This window comes from Arachis duranensis, chromosome 5, assembly GCF_000817695.3.
Source record: "Arachis duranensis cultivar V14167 chromosome 5, aradu.V14167.gnm2.J7QH, whole genome shotgun sequence".
NCBI lineage: Eukaryota > Viridiplantae > Streptophyta > Magnoliopsida > Fabales > Fabaceae > Arachis > Arachis duranensis.
Genome location: NC_029776.3, coordinates 18,299,939 through 18,320,732, shown reverse-complemented (window position 1 = coordinate 18,320,732; position 20,794 = coordinate 18,299,939). Strand labels below are relative to the sequence as shown.

Below are 20,794 nucleotides of genomic sequence, written 5' to 3'. Positions count from 1 at the left end.
AAACAGTTACCGGAAGTATTTTTTTTTTTGGCTATACGGCTGGTTGAGTATTCTCTTTTTGGACAGAGGTGGTTGAGTTAAGTGGGGTGCTTATATATCTTGAAAAGTAGGTCCAAGCCCATGATGTGTAGAGGCCATACCCATACCCATGTTATATATGTTGGAGCGGGGAACTAACACTAGCACCACCAATAGGGTTTGCTGAGGCCGTCACTGCAAGAGAGGCAATTGAAGCTCTACACTTGAAGAACAATGGCCGTCGGAAAAAACAAGCGCATCTCCAAGGGAAAGAAGGGTGGCAAGAAGAAAGCGTATGTGTCCCATTCTCCTCTCTCTCTTTTCTAAACGATCTTTGAGTTTTCTGAATATGAATTTGTTTGTTTCCATGGGTTTTGCAGCGCCGATCCCTTTGCCAAGAAGGATTGGTACGATATCAAGGCTCCTTCCGTCTTCCAGGTCAAGAATGTGGGCAAAACCCTTGTCACTCGTACTCAGGGCACGAAGGTCTTTGTTTTTTCTCTTTTCTTTTATTTACCTTCATTTTAGATTTAATTTGTAATTCTCTTTATATTCATTCACACATGGAAATTAGTAGTTTAGACGTGTATAATTTTTTTTCTCTATTGTTGAATGATTGTTCAGTTGGATAGTTGGATCCATTGTTTTATGTACGAATATACTGTAGCATTACTCTGCTTGTGAACCCTTAGAATATATTTAATGTGCTTTGCCGCCTGCTAGAATAATTTTTTATTTAGGGTGTTAGTAGTTGAAAGGATCTATTAGTACGTATGCTCTTCATATTTTGATGGTTGCGCGAATGTTTCTATAAATGATAGATTGCCTCTGAAGGACTCAAACATAGAGTGTTTGAGGTCTCACTTGCTGATCTTCAAGGGGATGAGGACCACGCCTTCAGGAAGATTAGGCTGAGAGCAGAAGATGTACAAGGAAGGAATGTGCTCACAAATTTCTGGGTATGTTATATTGCTTAACCTCCTTTAATCTATTTATTATCTTGTATGGCTGTAAACTGATTGAAACTTTTCCTTTAATCTGCAGGGAATGGATTTTACTACTGACAAGCTGAGATCACTTGTAAAGAAGTGGCAAACTTTGATTGAGTCTCACGTGGATGTGAAGACCACGGATAATTATACCTTGAGAATGTTCTGTATTGGGTTTACCAAAAGAAGGTTTAACCAGATGAAAAGAACCTGTTATGCACAGTCTAGCCAGATTCGTCAGGTGAGTTAACTGATATGGCATTAAGCTATGTTTGTTCTGTGTTGAATTTGAAATGTTTTTGCTATATAATTACAATCCACTTTTATGAGTTATTGAAGATAATATTAATAGGAGTTTGAAAGGTGTGTACTAGACAGTTTTTTTTAGTAGTAATTTGTTGGGACATAGTATTTGAATTATTGCTATAACCTCAAATTGTTCACCAAACTTGATAATTCATTTGGCCCTTTTGATGGATTTGGAGGATTATAACATTTATATGAACACAGTTTTGCATATTACTAATGTTGTGTGCCCTTCTTTGTCTCCTCAGATTCGTAGGAAGATGAGAGAGATCATGACCAACCAGGCAACATCCTGTGATCTCAAGGAGTTGGTCCGTAAGTTCATCCCAGAAATGATTGGTAAAGAGATTGAGAAGGCTACATCTAGCATTTACCCTCTTCAGAATGTGTTCATCAGGAAAGTTAAGATACTCAAAGCACCCAAATTTGATCTTGGGAAATTGATGGAGGTATGTCCCTTTAGAGGATTCCATGTTTTTACACAAGTGAGTTTTAAATCTGATCAGTAAACTAATTGTACGTTGCTGTTGTTGGCTTTTGCAGGTTCATGGTGATTACTCCGAAGATGTTGGTACTAAGGTGGACAGGCCTGCTGATGAACCAATGGCTGAGGCTACTCCTGAAATTGTTGGGGCTTAAGTGATAAATGGGGTTTTAGATTGTTTTAGGAATGCTCCTGCATTTACTAGTATTTATTTACCAGTTTTGTTTTGACAATGAGAAACATAATTTTGCTTTCAATCTAAATTTTTGATTTTTTGTCTGCAAGATTTAATTATCATGTCTTTTGACCTCCTCCAATCTATCCATTTGTTGGTTTTGAAAAGGCAAAAGAAGATCGCGCAATATAAGCTAAGCTCTGTTTATTTGTGCTTGCAGTTAGAATTTTAATAGTATACAAAATTTTTATGAAGATTACTTTGAATTTAAGATAATCTAATGATACAATTTATTGTTATTACTGTAAAATTTTGAATTTGAGTAAATAATGACTCAATTTTATAACATTTTAGTAATTCATGTATTTTTAATAAAACCAAAGAGAAGATAATGCAAAATTTTATGGAACCTATAAAAAATGGCAACAGAAAAAGATGAAATTGTGAAACCTATTTTGAATATATCAATATATTCAAAATGATACAACAATGTTGTTTCCAATTAGGGAATTATCTTAATGATTATCTGGTTTAAAGCGTTTGCACACAAATATTTTTATTTATTTGTATGTTTATTAGATCAATATTATTATTTTTTTATTATATCCAAAAATATATATCTATTTTGAATATTTGATTCCATACATTAGTTTAAGGCTTAATTTGGTAAAGTTTGATAAAGTTTTTTAAAGATGTACTTGTGAATAAAAAAGATTATTTATTTCTACTTGTATTTTTTAAAAAATTGGGATATTTTTATTTTTCAAATATAATTTGTATTTATCAAAAATAAAAAATTTAATATAAATTTAATAAATTAATATTTAAATTTAAGTTAATTATTTTTAATTTATCAAATTGAGATGCTATAACTTTTAAAATTTTATCAAACCAAATTTAAAATATAGTTTTACATTTCAGTTAGGCTACACATCCATATCATTTTCATCTAAGTCCATCCAAACTGGCCCAACACTAAAAAAATCCAATCCCATTAAATGAGCGCGTATTCACGCACTGAAACCCCTGAAACGTTTAACATTCATTTGCGCCTTCATTATGAAACAACGTTCCTTCTTCAACCTCAAAACCGCCACCGGAGAAATTCAAATCTCTCTCAAAATCTCTCAAACCTCTATCGTGTTCTCTGCGAAAACTGCTCCTACTCCAGAATTGCGTCAAGCTTTTGAAAGGAAGAAGAAAAAACAAACAAAAATAAGAACAGAAACTTCGCAAGGTATGAGAAAAACTGTCGTTATTATGTTCATTTAATTTCTCTCAAAACTTGCATTTCTTCTAGTTCGATTTAATGTTTAGTGGATTGAGTTGCTTCGTTTAGTAGATCGGCTTATTCTAAATCCATTTTTATTGCGTAACTAGGGCATACGAATAGAAAATGTGTTGTTATTTTCTTTCTGTGATATATTGATCAGTTAATTGGTGTTTGTCATTTTGATTCACTTGATTGTCAGTGTGTTCAGTAGATTTCTTTTGGATGCAGAAATATTTTTCTTACTGATTGAATGTTATCACGTTTTATTCAAAACATGAATGGAGTTCGGTTCAGTGGAGTTGCTCATTTTGATTCACTTGATTGTTAGTATGTTCAGTTGAGTCCTTGTACATGGAGAAATATTTGTATTGATAATTAAATGTTTATCACGTTTTATTCAATACATGAATGTTATTCGGTTCAGTGGAGTTGCTTGTTTTGATTCACTTGATTAAAATGTGCATGCTTGTGCTTGTCAATGTATTGAGTAAATTATTGACAAAATATTTTTGTCCTTACAGCAAAAATGAAGAAGACAATGGTAATAAAGAAGAAGCCGCGTTATAATGTAAGCATAAGCATTAAATATATTTATCGCCTTTCATTCAAATAAAGTCTATTTTGTAATGAAATTACAAAAAAATAATAAAATAAAAATGGTTAATTTCGTATGAAATTGTTATGATTGATGCAGTGTCTTTGCTCTCTGCTGCTGCTGTTGGATCTGCAAGATGTGTTGCTGAGTTAGTAAAATTTAGAAGGGATTGTACAATATTTCCATATTATTAATATTAGCAACAACGGCATAAGTTTGAGGATTTTATTTTTAGTGGCTTTAACATGCATATGTTTGTTTTGTGTCTCTACTTTGTAATTTTATCTATGTTGTAATTAGTTTATATTCAACTTTTTTAATACTTACTGCTTAACGCATTATTGTTGTGTTACCAATAAAACTACATTTCTTGGGTTTTTACTATTTTATTTTATTTTATTTTACCAATAAAATTATTTTGGGACAAATTGTTTATCCACAACACATTTGGTCTGCAGAATGAATCGAACATGTTATTAAGGTGAAACAATTATATAGTACTAAATGAACAGAACATTATCCATTATATAAAATCAATTTCAAAACAGCTTTCCGCATAATGAACCGAACACGTTATTAAGGTGAATCAACTGTGTAGTACTAAATGAACGGAACATTATCCATTATATAAAATTAAATTTAAAACACCTGTGTCTATAATTTAGAGATTGTCAATTCAATTCAAAACACCTGCGTATATTCAATTCAATTCAATTCAATTTAGTAATTGTATTTTCCATTCAATTCGATTCAAAAAATAATTCAAACATCATCCGCTTGATTCGTTTTAGAAGAATAATCCAAATCACTCTTATTCAACTGATTTGAAGTTGAATCATTCATTGTTTTGATAGAATATTAAAATCTGAAAACGAAGAAGATAAATCCGCAAATCGAAGAAGAAAACGAAGGAGAATAGGAAGAAGAAGGATGAGCAGCAGAAAAGAACAACGAGCAGAAGAGAAGAAAAAAGAAGAAGAACGATGAGTAGCAAAGATTGCTGATCCAAATCGTTTACGTAATTCTGTTACGTTAATAGGAGGAAGAGGAGGGCGCGCGTGTATTTCACGTAACTTGAGGGAGGGGAGAAGCACGTTAACAAAAAAGTGCTTGGATGACTTGGTTAGATTTTTTATATGGATGTGGAGCATTATTATTTACATTTTGCTAAGTTGACAAGAGAAGACAATGTTACGTAAAAGTTTGATTAAAAAAAAAAAAAAGACTAGGTTTTGCATACAGAAACCATCCTATAAAATAGATTGATATACTAGAATATGGAAAACAATAAACCTTTACATCCAAGCAAAATACTTAACCAAATCTAACCAAGTTGTTATAACAACTTTTAAATCGCGCGCCTCCTTCTCCTTTTCCTTTTTCGTTTCTTTCTCCTTCTCCTTCTTCTCCTTCTTTGCTTCCTTCTCCTTCTTCTCCTCATTCTTCTTCTTCTTCTTCCAAAATTCACGCATGTAGGTTCTCCTCCTCCTCTTCTTTCTTCTTTTTCTTCTCCAATGTTGCGTCTTCTTTTTTTTTCGTTATCGTTATCACCAATAACAACAACATTTCACAAGCTTCTTTATTAGTTCTAATTTTCTCTGCTGACATCGTTAAATAATTTTGGTTTATTTGTGTGTTAATTGAGATTCACTTGATGCTATTGATAAGTATTTACCAAATTTTTTATTTCTTAAGTAATTTTGGTTTATTTCTTAGTTTAATTGAGGTTTATTTAGTTCCAGAAATAAATTCGATGTGTTTTTGTTTATGATTGAGCCTTTTTTTACTGTTTGTTCAAATCTGAACTAATTTTGATTCATTTGTGTGCTAATTGAGGTTCACTTGATGACACTTGATGCTGTTGATAAGTATTGATCAAATTTTCTATTTCTTAAGTAATTTCGGTTTATTTTAGTTTAATTGAAATTTATTTGGATCTGAAAATGAATTTGATGTGTTTTTGTTGATAATTGAATTTTTTTGACTGCTTATTTAAATCTGAACCAATTGAATAGAATTAAGTGGAATCTAATACAATTGAATAAAGTGATAATGAATAATTTCACTCTTCTTTGCTAAAAAATTTGGTCAATATTTATCCGTAGCATCAAGTCAACCTCAATTAATACAAACACATGGAATTCATTCTAGATCCAAATAAACCTCAAATAAAGTAAGAAATAAATCGAAATTACTTAAGGAATGGAATAAAAAACTTAGTCAATATTTATCAGTAGCATCAAGTGAATCTCAATTAACATATAAATGAATAGAAATTAGTTCACAAATGAACTGAAATAAACTAAAAAATAAATCGAAATTATTTAATGATAGCACTAGAGAAAATCAGAACCAATAAATATGTTTGTAAAATATTAGTGTTGTTGGTCATAACGATAACGTGCGAGAAGAAGAAGAACCAGCGTGAGAGAAGAAGAATCTTATATGCGCAAATTTAAAAGAAAGAAGGAGGAGGAAGAAACCAAGAAGAAGACAAAGACAAATAATGATATGTTTTATGTAGGGATGTCAATGGGGTAGGGCGGGGGCGGGGGATGCCTCCCTGCTCCCCATCCCTGCTCCCAGATTTACTCCCCGTCTCATCCCCGTTCTCCGCTGTGGGGGAATATTGCTCCCCATCTCCATTCCCCACAGGGCTCCATTCTCTGCGAGGACTCCATTCCCTATCTATCTGATAGTTCTAACTAATTATTAATTTTCATATGAATAGAGATGTAAGTATCTATTCTATACAAAAATAACAAGATTTTATACAAAAATCTAAATGACAAGATGGTGACTTCTTTCAAAATGACGCAGTGGGAAAACGCAACGGCGAGCCAGAGGATAGAGAAGTGGACAAGGTGGGAGATGTGACAACAGAGAGGAGAATGGACACGACGACAAAGTTAAAGAAAGGAACGCCGCAAATAGAGAGCACGACGCAGTGAGGATCATGGCACGGTGAGGTGTGACGATGCGGTGAGAAGGGAGAACGGCGAGAGAGTGGCTGCAGAGAGGTTGGATTGAGTATGGACAGCGTTAGGGATTTCTGAATTGAAGAAGACTTATGCAAATGAGGATTAAGAGTTATGGACAGCGTTTGGGATACGTATATATGTATGTACATATTATCCGGCCAGCCTTAGTTTCACAGGTTGAGTTAGGAGCTAGTTATTCTGTATCGTTGAGTTTTTATTATGATTTTGTTGGTGTATTTGGGAAGTATATGCATGATATTGTTGATTTGGAGTATGGTATATTATGGAGATGGTTGTGGTGTTAAGGAAGATGTGCTTGTTAATGATTTGCAGATTTGGTATTGAATTGAGAATGGCTTTTAATGAAAATGAGGTTTTGAAGTTTTTGTGAAATTTAGTTTTTGGCCGATTTTGGCGACCCATAATTTGGCTTTCGGACCTCCAAATCATTTCAAACTTGTTTTGTATGAAAATTGGGTATGTGAAGTTTATGCCATTCGAAAAATAGAAGAAAAATAATTTAAAACGAAAAAGTTATGCACGTCGAAAGTTGGGATTAAAAAGGTTGAAATTCTGCAACCTTTCAGACTTATGCAAATTTTTGGAAAAACGTACGCTCACACGTACGCTAGCCCACACGTACGCGTGACCTGCAATTTGCGTACGCTTTCAGCTGCTCGCAACGCGACCAACCCTTTCGCGTTGGGGGTTCTTGCGTATGCGAGCAGGGAGCTTGTATATGCGAGTGATGACTTTTCATGCCCACGCGTACGCGTGGTTTACGCATGCGCGTGACTGGGGCTTGCCACCACGTGTTCTAGGTTGAGACTCGATACTCTGTTGATCCTACGTCCTAAGGGTGACTGAAAACGTATAAATTTCCGGGAATGGATATCCCCATTGAGTAAGTTATATATGAATGAATGTATGAATTATGAATGAAATGAGAAAAAGCTATGCATATACTCATGGAGATGCGCGACGAGGGACAATCCAATGGTTTTGGCGTATATTTAGAATTCCCTAGACACCTACCCCTTTTATGGTTTCTGTTTAGTATATTAAGCTGTCTATCTAGGTGTCGGCATTTTAGGATTGCCTCTGGCATTCTCAGGACCTTATATCTTATATGCGTGGCACCTTTACCATGCTGAGAACCTTCGGTTCTCACCCTATACTGTGTTATTGTTTTCAGATGCAGGTCGAGAGGCACCTCATTAGGCGTCTGGACTTCTGAAGCGGAGTGGCTCCTGGGTTCTTTTGTTATTTAGTTTATGTATATATGTACTTAGCTTTCTCTCCAAGAAACTTGTTTATTTTATCCCTCTTAGATGTTTAATGAGAGTTAAGGTTTTATATCTGTATTTTGGGTATTTTGGGATACGTATATATGTATGTACATATTCTCCGGCCAACCTTAGCTTCACAGGCCGTGGGGGAATATTGCTCCCCATCCCCATTTCCCACAGGGCCCCATTTCCCGCGAGGATTCCATTTCCCATCTATCTGATAGTTCTAACTAATTATTAATTTCCATATGAATAGAGATGTAAGTATCTATTCTATACAAAAATAACAAGATTTTATACAAAAAATCTAAACGACAAGATGGTGACTTCTTTCGAAATGACGCAGTAGGGGAACGCAACGGCGAGCCAGAGGATAGAGAAATGGACAAGGTGGGAGACGCGGCAATAGAGAGGAGAATGGACACGACGACAAAGTTACGGAAAGGAATGCCGCAAATAGAGAGCACGACGCAGTGAGGATCATGGCACGGTGAGGTCTGACGATGCGGTGAGAAGGGAGAGCGGCGAGAGAGTGGCTGCAGAGAGGTTGGATTGAGTATGGATAGCGTTAGAGATTTCTGAATTGAAGAAGAGTTATGCAAATGAGGATTAGGAGTTTTGGATTTCTATATATATGTGTGTGTGAAATGACTAAAAAACATATATGAGAAATAAACTGTTAAATACAATTCAATAAATTTATGAACTTCGGGATTAGCGGGGATGGGGTGGGATCCCCGCTCGGGTCCCCGCGCCTGCCTCGGGAGAATTTTGTCTCCCGTTCTCATTCCCACGGGAAAAATTCCCCATAGTTGAATCCTCATTTGGGGCAGTCCCGCAGGAATCCCTGTGTCTGGGGGAGTTTTGCCATTCCTACTTTTATGTTATTGAAACAAGCATGTATTTACTGGTGTGATGAAAGTAATTTTTGTTGAGTTTAGAATAACTTGATTAGACTTGATTGCTAAAAACATTTGAATATGTAGCTCGACTGTATTGAAAATATACACCACTTGTTTGTTAGTTTTCTTGGAGTAATGTAGTTATAAAGAAACATTTAGAAAGTTTGACAGCGATAATACTAAGAAAAGAAACAGTAACAAGTGGTTGATTAATTTCTTTTAAAACAAGATATGAAGTGTTAGTGTGTTACGGATATCGTTGCCATACTCTGTTAATTCTTGTAGTTGTTGTTGGCTAAAGTAAAATTAAAATCCTAAATTGGATGAACATGAGAGAAGAGTTATTGGAAGATGCAGTTTCAAAATTGCGGAGAATCAGGAAATGCAAATTGTTTTATTAATTAAAAAATGGATTAATAGCAATGATATTTTTGTAAGAGAAATCAAAGCTGGGGATGAAGATCAGATAAGAGGACACTGAACATGAAGGTGTCTCTGCTCTTCCCCTTACGAACGAGATATTTCCTGAGGAGTCCCTCCCTTTGAAAACCGGCCTTCTCCAAGACTCTCTGAGACCCTAAATTTTCAACATCAACCAAAGCTTCAACCCTGTCCAAGTATGGGAACTCGATGAATGCAGCCTTGATAGCTTGCTTTACAGCCTCAGTGACAATCCCTTTGCCCCAGTAGTTGGAACCCAGAACATAGCCAAGTTCCGCCGATTTTTCCCTTGCTTTGTCGAAGGCAGCATACGAGCTCAGAGTAATACAGCCGATGGCACGATCGTTGAGGCATATTGCTCTGCGCCATAGAAAGCTGGCTGCAGCGTTTTCAATGAAGTCAATGCCTTGGTCTTTGCTGGTGTAGGGTTCCGAAGAGCAGAAGTTGGCCACTTTTTCGTCACTGGTCCACACCATGAGATCATCGAGATCAGAAAGCCCAAGGGGTCTAAGAGAGAGTTGGGTCAAATCAATGACTTCTGGTTCGGAAAGACAGAGTTGGGACAGATCAATGGCATCTGGTTTGGAAGACGCAGAAGCAGCCTCCATCGTGGATAGGTTTAAGTGTTGTGTTGAAATTGGTCAGCAGTGTTGCATATTTATATAGTGATGGAAATTTGAATAAGGGCTGCTGCTGGCAACCATACTTGACCAAGTCAAGAATATCAAAGTGTTTACAAACATTTTCAAGTATAGCAATAGACCAATATTTCAGTTGATTTTAATTATAAAAAATATATATATAATATATATAACTAACATTAATAGTTAAAAATAATTAAAACATTAATATATTGATATACGTAAAAAATTTTCAAATATTTATACTTAGTTTTTTTTTTTTTCTAAAGANAAAGATTATATTTAGCTTGTTGATTGAGCAAATAAAAGTAGTTTTTGTAACCTTTTTGAATACATTTTTTGCATTATTTTCTTTTTTCAAACAGTTGCTTTTTCTTTTCATTAAAATTTTTCAATCATGATATATGCTTAAATATCAAGTATTGCATCTATAACATTATATTTTCATTTTCGCGTTAAGGCTTAAGTGACCATGTCAAAGTCAATGTTAGTGCATGTCAGCATGTGGTGCTTCTATGTTCCTTCGGTTTTCTCACTTCATCCTTTAGCATTATGATTTTTTTGTTTAAATAAAATTATATGATAGTAATGTCAGAGTACTTTGAATAAAAGTATTAACTGAAAATGCTTGGAGCTTGAGGCAAAATTTTTCCTAGAATGACATTTTAAACATGATCATAATTAATAAATAACTTTAGATAGATGGAAACATAAAGATTGCCTAGCCAATGGCATTAATTTAACCCAATACAAAAAGACAAAAATAAATATTGAACATAGAAATCATCGAACACTATAGAGCTTCAAGTCTTCAAGACTCAAACTCTGTTTTGTAGATTAACATGCAGAGGTAGTTAAAGCTTGAGAGAAGCAAATTCTGAGTGAAGATCATTTGGAAGAAAACTATAAATGGCCACATCTCTGCTTTTGCCCTTAACATACACATAATTCCTAAGAACACCCTCTCTTTGGAAACCAGCTTTCTCCAAAACCCTTTGAGACGCCAAATTCTCATTGTCAGTGAGAGCTTCAAGCCTTTCTACCTGAGGATACATGCTGAATACAATCTTAACAACTTGCTTTAGAACATGTGTAACAATCCCTTTTCCCCAGTACTCTGAAGCCAGAATATATCCGACTTCAGCTACTTTTTCTCTGTATCTATCTCTTTGCAAGCACACAGAAACCGACCCTATTGCTTGATTGTCAAGGCAGATGGCCCTATACCATGAAAATATGTTTGGTATCCCATTGATGAAGTCTATGGCTTCTTCTTTGCTGGTGTATGGCCCCCAAGTACAGAACTCTGTCACCTTTGCATCGCTTGACCACACCATGTGATCTTCCACATCAGAAAGATCCGTTTCTCGAAGAGTGATCCTAGTTAGATCAATACTCTTACTCTCTTCTTTGGAAGAAACCCCTTCACTCATCTTTATGCTTTGAATTGATCTTTCAACTGCTGCTCATATATATGGATAAAAGAGATCATTATGTAACTTAGAAAGAAACAAAAATATTTGCGAGACCCACTACCATACAAAAATTATCTTATTTTACATTCTTTAATTATTATTTATTTTATTTTATATTTTTCAATTATTGATGGAATAATTGAGTAATATCAGATATAATAAGTGTAAAATATAATGATGATCTTATATATATATATATATAAAATTATAGATCTTAAATAAATAATTTTGGTTCGGAAAGAAATCTAGTAGTTGATGTCACTATAGTTGGCTAATTATGGACAAAGATACCAATAGCCGCCTTAGTTGAATATGTACAAGGAAGCAATTCCACTACAGAATGCTTGATATTTTTTATGGGAGCGATTTAGATAAAGTCTCATAAAGATATCAAAAATGTTTTTTTTTAAAAGTGTATTTTAATAATTAAAATTTAATACATATAATCGATTAAATTGTATTATTTTTATTAAAATTAGATCGGCCAAATTAATTTTGTCGGAAAACTAATAAATTAAATTTTGAACCGATCTAAATTTTTTTATAAAAATAACTGAAATATCTCTATTATAAAAAATAACTAAAAGATTTGATTTACTATTTTTTTTAGTCAAATTAAATTATTTGACCTAATTTGAACAAAAATAACATAATTTAATTAATTATATGTATTAAATTTTAGTTACTAAAAAACATTTTTAAAAAAAGACATTTTATACGTGTTTTTTTTTGTTTTGTTTACTCAAACTTGGTGATCAAGATCAGTTGATAGAACACAGAAAATGATCGTGTCTCTGCTTTTTCCCTTGCGGAACAAATATTTTCTTAGTACTCCCTCTTTTTGGAAACCTGCCTTCTCCAGCACTCTTTGAGACCCAACATTTTCTGCATCAACTAGAGCTTCAAGCCTCTCTAAGTGTGGAAACTCTCTGAATGCAACCTTCTTCACTTGTTTTACAACATAAGTCATAATCCCTCTGGACTAGTATTTAGAACCTAGAACATATCCAAGTTCCACTGATTTCTCCCTTAATTTATCGGAAGCAGAAGACGAGGTCATAGAGATAAAGCCAATAGCATGGTCATTAAGGCATATTGCTCTGCCCCATAGAAACTCGCATGCTCTATTTTGAATAAAGTCAATGCCCTGGTCTTTGCTGCTGTAAGTTTCCCAAGTGCAAAACTTGGTTAGTTTTTCATCAGTGGTCCACACCATGAGATCATCAACATCAGAGAGCTGAAGGGGTCGAAGACTAATTTGTGCTAAATCAACTCTCTCTTCTCTGTCTCTCTCCATCATAACTAGCTACTCTTGGTTTGGACTACAGATTTTGGAAGCAGTGTTGGCCTATTTATTAAGTGATGATAATGGAACAAAAGAGAATGCTATCCATAAAGAAAGTTCCAAGAAAGAAGGGTATACTTGGAGTAGCCACCAAGCAACGAAGGAAGTGAAAGGAACAATAAAATTATAACAATACTGCTTTTCGCCATGTTTGACTTGTGATTGATGAAATTATTTTACAAAAGCTAGCGTTATGCTTATGCAACCCATGTTTATTGTCATAATATATGTTAGAGAATAATTAGAATCAATTTAAATCAATTAGTATCGTTTATATTTATACAGAATATCTGTATATTAATTGTAGGATTGTATACTTTTATTACTTTGATTCTTCTAACTCTTATATATACTCTTATATATTGTACTTTTTTGACAGACTGAATAATACACTCTTCAGATAACTCTCTTGTTTTTAACATGGTATCAAAAGCATAGGTTCTTTTTTTTCATTAGAATTCGTTCATACCCCCTTATTTTTCTCTTCCAGTAGTGTTCTTTGTCCTCGTTTTTCGATCTTTTTCCGATGCTTTGGTGCCGCCACCATTGTGTTTATCTCTTCGTCAATATCCCAACGCTGCCAGACTCGCCGCCTACTACCGCCAAACGTGCCCTCACGTGCCGTCGGATCAGTGCTCCAGATCAATAGTTCCACATCAAGCCACGTGTCGAAGCCAGCAAGCCACGCGGATCTGTTTCAACCCGCACTCAACCCGACCCGGACCGCCTCTCCGACCCGAGTGCAAGCTCCTTTTCTGCGTTAGTGCTGATGCATCTCCTTCCTCTTGTCACGCGTTGCCACATGTCCTACCTTGCTGACGTGGCATCTGACGTGGTAGACAATAGGACCTTTCCTAAGGTATTTTGGTGAGCTCTTTCCGATTATGCCGTCTATTTTTTTTTCAGCCCGAATTTGCAGTTTTCTCTCCTCTTTTCGATCTTTGTATTTACTATTATGGAAACTCAGGTGTGTCTGCTTTTGCTGTTACTACTACTACTGAATCTACCACCTCTTCTCCTCTCAACGCGCCTTATATTTCTCTATCTAATATTGCATCTCTTCTTAAGCATCTGCTCTCCCTTTATGGTAATACTCCTGCTATTTTTTCGACTCCTCCAGGTGATTTTAAAAGGTATTTTGACTCTGATTGCTTTAATCACATGTCTCTTTTGCCTCATCTTTTCTCATATTTGTTTACCACTACACATGCACCTTCTGACAATACTGCTAATGGTTTCCTCTTGCACTCAACACACAAGGGTTCTATTTTTCAGTCAACTCTTAATCTCCTTGATACTTATTATATTCTCAAATTGAATTTTATTCTTATTTTTGTTGGTCAACTTGTTGATCTAGGTTTTGATATTACTTTTTCTTTTTCTGGTTGTCGTGTACAGAATCGTCGGATGGGACAAATCATCGGGACTAGACGTAAGGTTGGAAGGTTGTTTGAACTCGAGAAACTTCATACTCCTTATGTACCAAATCTCTGTACTGCTTCTTCTCCATCTACCCTTCATATTCTAAAATTTTAACCATTCTTGCAGAACAGGATACTTTGTCTGAGTTTTCTTGCCCTGGTACATCTCAACAAAATGGACGAGTTGAATGCAAACAACATCACATTCTTGAATTTGTTCGTGTAATGCTTCTTTTTTTTCTTCGTGTCCTGAACGTACTTGGGGTGAAGCTATTTTTACTACTGTTTATGTTATCAATAGACTTCCTTCTTCTGTCCTTGGTAATGTTACTCTCTCTGAGCATCTTTTATCATACCTCTCCAGATTACAGTTCTCTTCGAGTTTTCAATTCTGTCTATTTTGTTCTTATTCAGCCTCATGAACATAGTAAACTTGAACCTTGGGCTCGCATGTGTTGTTTCCTTAGTTATGGCACTGAATACAAAGGTTATCGTTGTTAGGATCCTCTATCTAGACATATTCATATATCTCGTCATGTTGTCTTCTAGGAGTATCACCTGTTTTTTCGATTCTCCTCCTTTGAGTCTATTTCTCCTACCTAGTCACCCTTTTTCACTAACCCCAATGTTGATCTTTTCCTAGTGATGATTCTATAGGTTCTATCTCAAGTCAACCTATACAACCTCCTACTCTTCCTCCTTCTCCATCTCCTGATGATTCCAAACCAGACGATGATCCTACTCTTGTCATCATGCCTCCTCCTTCCACTCTAGTAAGAAATCTACCTCTTCATCTTCTTGATTATCATTATTTCTTTTACTATTCTTCATCAACATGTACCTAAGTCCTTTAGAGAAGCCTCCACAAATCCAAATTGGTAGCAAGCAATGCAGGAAGAAATCTAGACACTTGAAAAAGCATATACTTGGAATTTAGTTGATCCTCCTTCTGATCAGGAAGTTGTGGGTAGTAGATGGGTATACAAGATCAACACTCGCTCTGATGGTTATATTGATCGTTATAAGACACGATTGGTTGCTTAAGGTTGTACGCAAGAGACTTTTGCTCCTGTTGCTCGTCTCACATCTGTTCGAGCTCTTCTTGCCATTGCTGCGGTCAAAAAATGGTCTCTCAGTCAGATAGACGTGAAGAATACATTTCTTAATGGAAATTTGAAAAATAAGGTCTATATGAAACCACCTCCAGGTTATCCTTGTCCTTATAGCAAAGTCTGTCTCCTTCACAATGCACTTTATGGTCTTAAGCAAGCTCATCGTGAATGGTTTGACAAGTTCAACACCACTATATGCAATCTCGGTTTCACTTGCAGCCCTCATGAGAATGCTCTCTTTATTCATAAAAGTGAATGTCTCTTCTACTTTTGTATGTTGATGACATGATCATTATCGGAGATGATGTTGATGCTATCTCTGATCTTAAAGCCTCCATTCACCATATTTTTTAAATAAAAGATCTCTGTTCTCTCAGTTATTTTTTTGGTCTCGAGGTCATATTCACAGATAATGGTATTTATCTCTCTCAAGTTAAGTATACTTCAGATTTTCTTGCTCGCACCAGGATTACAATTAGTCTGTTAAGTTAAGAAATTAACTAAATTAATTTGATAATGACAAACATTATTTTATTGGGTTAATCATTCAATTACTTTTAATTGTATTTGATAAAGTGATGCAGGCCAAAGAAATAAAATAGTTGCAGCAGTCCAAACAGATAGAAAAATAACTAAGTCTCTCAGTGGGCTCTCAAACACTCAAAAGCCCAAAGAAATATTGCAAAAAATAGCTGGACTGAATGGAAACATATCCAATCCAAGCCCAAGTAGCATTCATCAAGCTGAAGCTTTTCCAATACACCTCACAAGTTTGCTTCGGTCAGAACCTCAGAGAAAAAGAAAGAGAAAGTTTTGTTATTCCTATTTCTCATTTCATCAAAGAAGAAAGAAAGAGAAAGGTTAAGTAAAAAGCAAATGTCTAATCGCCAAAATCAAGCCGTGTTAAGCTAATTCAGAAGATAAAGGTGATTTATTTCCATTTGCATGCATGTTAATTTCTTCACTCCTTCTCCAACTTTCTGCGATGCCATTTTTGGTTAAATGAAGAAAAAAGTCTTTGATCTCTAATGTTGTAAATCAATGGTTCACAAAGTTTCTTGGAGACAAAGCACATTCTTAATGGTGCAGATTTTGGTTTACTATTGAAACAAATTTTTTTGCTGATTTGATGTCTTTGGTCAAGCAAAAAGAACCAGCTTTGAAATTCCTAATTTGGGGGTTAATTGAAGAAAGTGTAATGACAAGATTGGTGAAGCACACAGCTCGAGGGTTGACATAGGAGAGAGCACCTTCTCTTTTATCGAAGATTGGCTCTTGATACATGGTCAGGCCATTCAATTTTTTTTACTTTTTTCTTTATTCTCTTTCAAAAATGTAATCAAACGCCTTTATTTAAATTTAAGAATTATAAATTCGAAAAAATAGGCTTTTAGCAATTATCAAATCTTCGGAAAGGTCATGGGTTGAGAACGGGAATTGAACTCTATGAGATCAAATTTCCCGTTGTTCCTCAGTAGCTCAGTGGTAGAGCGGTCGGCTGTTAACTGACTGGTCGTAGGTTCGAATCCTACTTGGGGAGGTTTGGTTCATTCCGAATTCTTGAATTCGAAATGAAAGGGTTGGGTTCGCTTTGACCGTTAAAAGTAGGTAACCCGTTCCCCCTGTCTTTTGTTTGTCTCTATTGCATTCTATCTCATCGTATCCCCTCAGCAACATGCAAGGAGATACAAAAGAAGATTTTTCATCATTCTGAAGCCAAGGAGAGATAACCAGTATTTTGAGGTTTATGTTCGGAGAAGAGTTCTCTGAAGAAGTTTATCAACTTAGACAGTACTTCCTAGTCAAAGGAGCATTCTGCCAGAATGAGGAACGAAATCAGAGGCAAGCAAATCTGGTTTATCACATAGCAAAAAGGCTGTTGAAGCATTAATCTCCTTCATATTTTATAGATTGTAATTTTCTTTTCAATGTTTATTTTTCTGTAATTTCTTGAGGTAAAAGACAGAATGAGAGAGCTCAAGTAAAAGCCTAAGAGTGGAAAGGGGCAGAGTGATACTCTTGAGTGAAAAGCTTAGAGTGATTTTAGATTTCTTTAGGTTGATTCTGTGTCTTATATCTTATACCAGTGAGGTATCTCTTTCTTAGTTGGGTGAACACTAAGAGTGAAGAGTTAGGTATTAGCATAGCCAAGTCAAGTTAGGTTAGAACTTGAGGGTGAAAGGATTGTGTCAATCCCGTAGAATTGATGTATGTAATACTTTAACTATAGTGAAAATTTCACTACAACTGGATGTAGGTTGCATAGAACAAGGCAACCGAATCAGGATACATGATGGTGTCAGCTTCTCTCTTCCCTGCTCTGTTTTGTTTTCTGATATTCATGAGACAAAATGAAATTGTCTAATAAATTTTCTGCTGCTGAGTTCAAACAGATTCAGATTGAAAGTTTGTTTTAAAGGGTTATTTAATTAAGGTAAAAGAGGGTCATAGATTCAACCCCCCTTCTCTAAGCCTACTCTTTATCGACAGTTAGTTGGGGGTCTCGTCTACTTGACTGTCACCCGATCAGACATCGCCTATCCAGTTCATGTTCTTAGCCAGTTCTTGTCATTTCCTTGTACTACTCACTATGCGGCAGTTCTTCGCATTCTTCGCTACATCAAAGGCACCCTATTTCATGGCCTTTATTTCTGTCCATTCATCTTTATCCCTTCAGGCGTACTCATATGCTGATTGGGCTGGTGATCCCACTGATCGTCGTTCTACTACTGGTTATTGTTTATTTCTTTCTTGGCGACGCTCTCATTTCTTAGCGAGCTAAGAAGCAAACGTTCACTGCTCGATCAAGCACAGAAGCTAAATACCATGCTCTCGCTGACACCACTGCTGAGGTTGTCTCGATTTGTTGGCTTCTTGCAGATTTGGGTGCTCCTTAGTCATCCCCAACCGACGTTTTTTTGTGACAATAATTACATTGCTATTCAGATTGCGCACAATGATGTGTTTCATGAACACACCAAACACATTGAGATTGATTATCATTTTGTTCGGCAACGTCTCCTTATTGATGATGTTAGCCTCGTCGTTGTTGGAACTCTGGATCAAACTGCTGATATCTTTACGAAGGCTTATCATCCTACTCGTTTGAAGGAGGAATATTAGAGAATAATTAGAATCAATTTAGATCAATTAGTATCGTTTATATTTATATAAAATATCTGTATATTAATTGTAGGATTGTATGCTTTTATTACTTTCATTCTTCTAGCTCCTATATATATCCCTATGTATTGTACCTTTTTGACAGACTGAATAATACACAACTTTCTTGTTTCTAACAATATATTTTTAATATTATTTAAAGATTAATTAAATAATAAATAAATTAATGTTAAATTTAAAGTATTTTATATTAAAAAATTTAGTAAAAATATTTATTTGATAATTTATATATAATTCTATATAATTATTCAACTAAAATATAATATGATTATAGTTTATTGTTTCAAGAATTTGAATTTATTTATTTTTAAAAAGATAATTTTTTATTATATACAATTATACAAATCTATATTTTTATTGAGTTAATAGTCAAATTAGTCTTTATAACACATTGTTTGTAAATAATTAAAGAAAAAATTTAGAAAAAAATAAATTGGAATAAAAATATCAAAAATATAATATAAAATTATGAATTAATTTTATAATTATGATATATTTGAATGTAATTAATAAAAAATGTTGTGCCAAATTTAAATTTATTTAGAGGAGCTTTAAGTAATTGACTAATTGGAATGAAAGATTAAAAAAATAAAATTACAATAATAAAAATCGCATACAACATGTTTTATCAATAATAATAATAATAATAATAATAATAATAATAATAATAATAATAATAATATTGGTGTTAGTAAATAATATAATAATATTTCATTTCAATTAAGACAATTATTTCACTTATTAACATGTGACATTGTACGTTTAATATTAAATGAGTAATAAATTAATCATATTAAATTTATTAATTAAAATTAGTGTATGATAATATTCTTTAATAATTTGATAATATAAAATAATATATTGTTATTAATCAAAACTAAAAAAAAAATAAAGTCTAATTTTTTCTATGATTCTGACAATTAGTTAATTAATAGTCAAGCTCTAATATATTATTATTAAAATAAACTATAAATGACCTAAAAGAATTATTTTTTTATTCATTCAATTTTTTTATCAAAGACTTTATTTAATTCACTCATTATAATCATAAAATTCAAACTCTCACCAAAAGTTAACGTATTTTTTTTATTAATCATAATTTTACAATTATTTAAATCAAACGCGATAATACAATATCTATTTAACTAACATCTTAAGATATTAGATGTCTAAAATGAAGTATAATAAATATTTTATTAATTACTATAATAAGTCGTAAGTCAAAAATACATCTAATATATAATATTACGTTCATTATGAAAAAATTATATTGACAAATATACGCTAATTATAATCATTATAATTTTTCAGAGTTAATTGGTTTGATGGTCATATATATGCTATGTGCACATAAAAAATTAATTACTATATATTTGTATATAAATACATATGTTATTTAATTTATTTTAATATATATTTTATATCGATAACTAATTTGATGGTTGATTTTTGTATATGCATAGCATAATTTATATATCTACCATTCTGTATTATTAATATTCTTTTGAATAATCATACGACTAAAACACGTTAGATTAAATGATAAAAAAAATTATCTCTTAATATTGTTATAATTTTTATCATAATAATAAATTTTTAAATTCAATAAAAAAATTTTATTATATTAACCTTTTGATTAAATAAATACATTTTTTGTCTATTAAATAAACACATATAATATCAATGACAAATTATTTTGAATGTGATTAACTACTTATTTATTCCCAAATACGAGATCCACCATAAGATGAGGAGCAATGTTCTGAAAATCGGTTCGAACTGGCCGGTTGGACCGGTCGAACCGTGAACCTGACTGAAAAACGGATCGATCAATCATCAAAACTGCGAAATTAAAAAATCGGAATTGAACCGATGAACCGGCTGGTAATCGGTCGGTCGAACCGAACCGTGATCCGGCCGGTTTTTAAGTTAGCAACAAAACGCTGCCGTTTTTGAGTTTTTTTCTCTCTGAAGTTTGAATCCTAAATCACGAAAACTCCCAAGGCTGAGACTGAGATCCCTAATTGGCTTCGTTGCTCTCTCTACTTCAGTGGTTCCCATTGTTGATGATTCTTCTTCGAGCAAGCTTGCTTCACTGAAGTCACTAGCGACACCGCGTCACACGGGTCGAGGGCTCGCCGTCGAGACACCGCCGTCGCGCCAC

General features: G+C 34.0%; 3 protein-coding genes, 1 non-coding gene and 1 pseudogene across 4 annotated transcripts; 2 read left to right on the top strand and 3 right to left on the bottom strand.

The window, feature by feature from the left end:
• The first annotated feature begins 148 nt into the window (after positions 1-148).
• LOC107488549 (40S ribosomal protein S3a) lies at positions 149-2,081 on the top strand. Its single transcript, XM_016109307.3, has 6 exons — positions 149-311; positions 399-504; positions 840-977; positions 1,063-1,248; positions 1,562-1,762; positions 1,857-2,081. The coding sequence occupies exons 1-6, from the start codon at positions 253-255 to the stop codon at positions 1,950-1,952; spliced, it is 786 nt and encodes a 261-aa protein (XP_015964793.1). The 5' UTR covers positions 149-252; the 3' UTR covers positions 1,953-2,081.
• Positions 2,082-9,377: 7,296 nt separating this feature from the next.
• LOC107488551 (uncharacterized) lies at positions 9,378-10,098 on the bottom strand. The gene has a single exon (XM_016109310.3). The coding sequence runs from the start codon at positions 10,059-10,061 to the stop codon at positions 9,456-9,458; it is 606 nt and encodes a 201-aa protein (XP_015964796.1). The 5' UTR covers positions 10,062-10,098; the 3' UTR covers positions 9,378-9,455.
• A 701-nt stretch (positions 10,099-10,799) lies between these two features.
• On the bottom strand, positions 10,800-11,611 carry LOC107488552 (uncharacterized). Its single transcript, XM_016109311.3, has one exon. The coding sequence runs from the start codon at positions 11,525-11,527 to the stop codon at positions 10,949-10,951; it is 579 nt and encodes a 192-aa protein (XP_015964797.1). The 5' UTR covers positions 11,528-11,611; the 3' UTR covers positions 10,800-10,948.
• A 686-nt stretch (positions 11,612-12,297) lies between these two features.
• Positions 12,298-12,879, bottom strand: LOC127747721 (uncharacterized; annotated as a pseudogene).
• Positions 12,880-16,915: 4,036 nt separating this feature from the next.
• On the top strand, positions 16,916-16,987 carry TRNAN-GUU (transfer RNA asparagine (anticodon GUU)). Its single transcript has one exon. It is a non-coding gene; the product is annotated as a tRNA-Asn (tRNA).
• Positions 16,988-20,794: the final 3,807 nt, after the last annotated feature.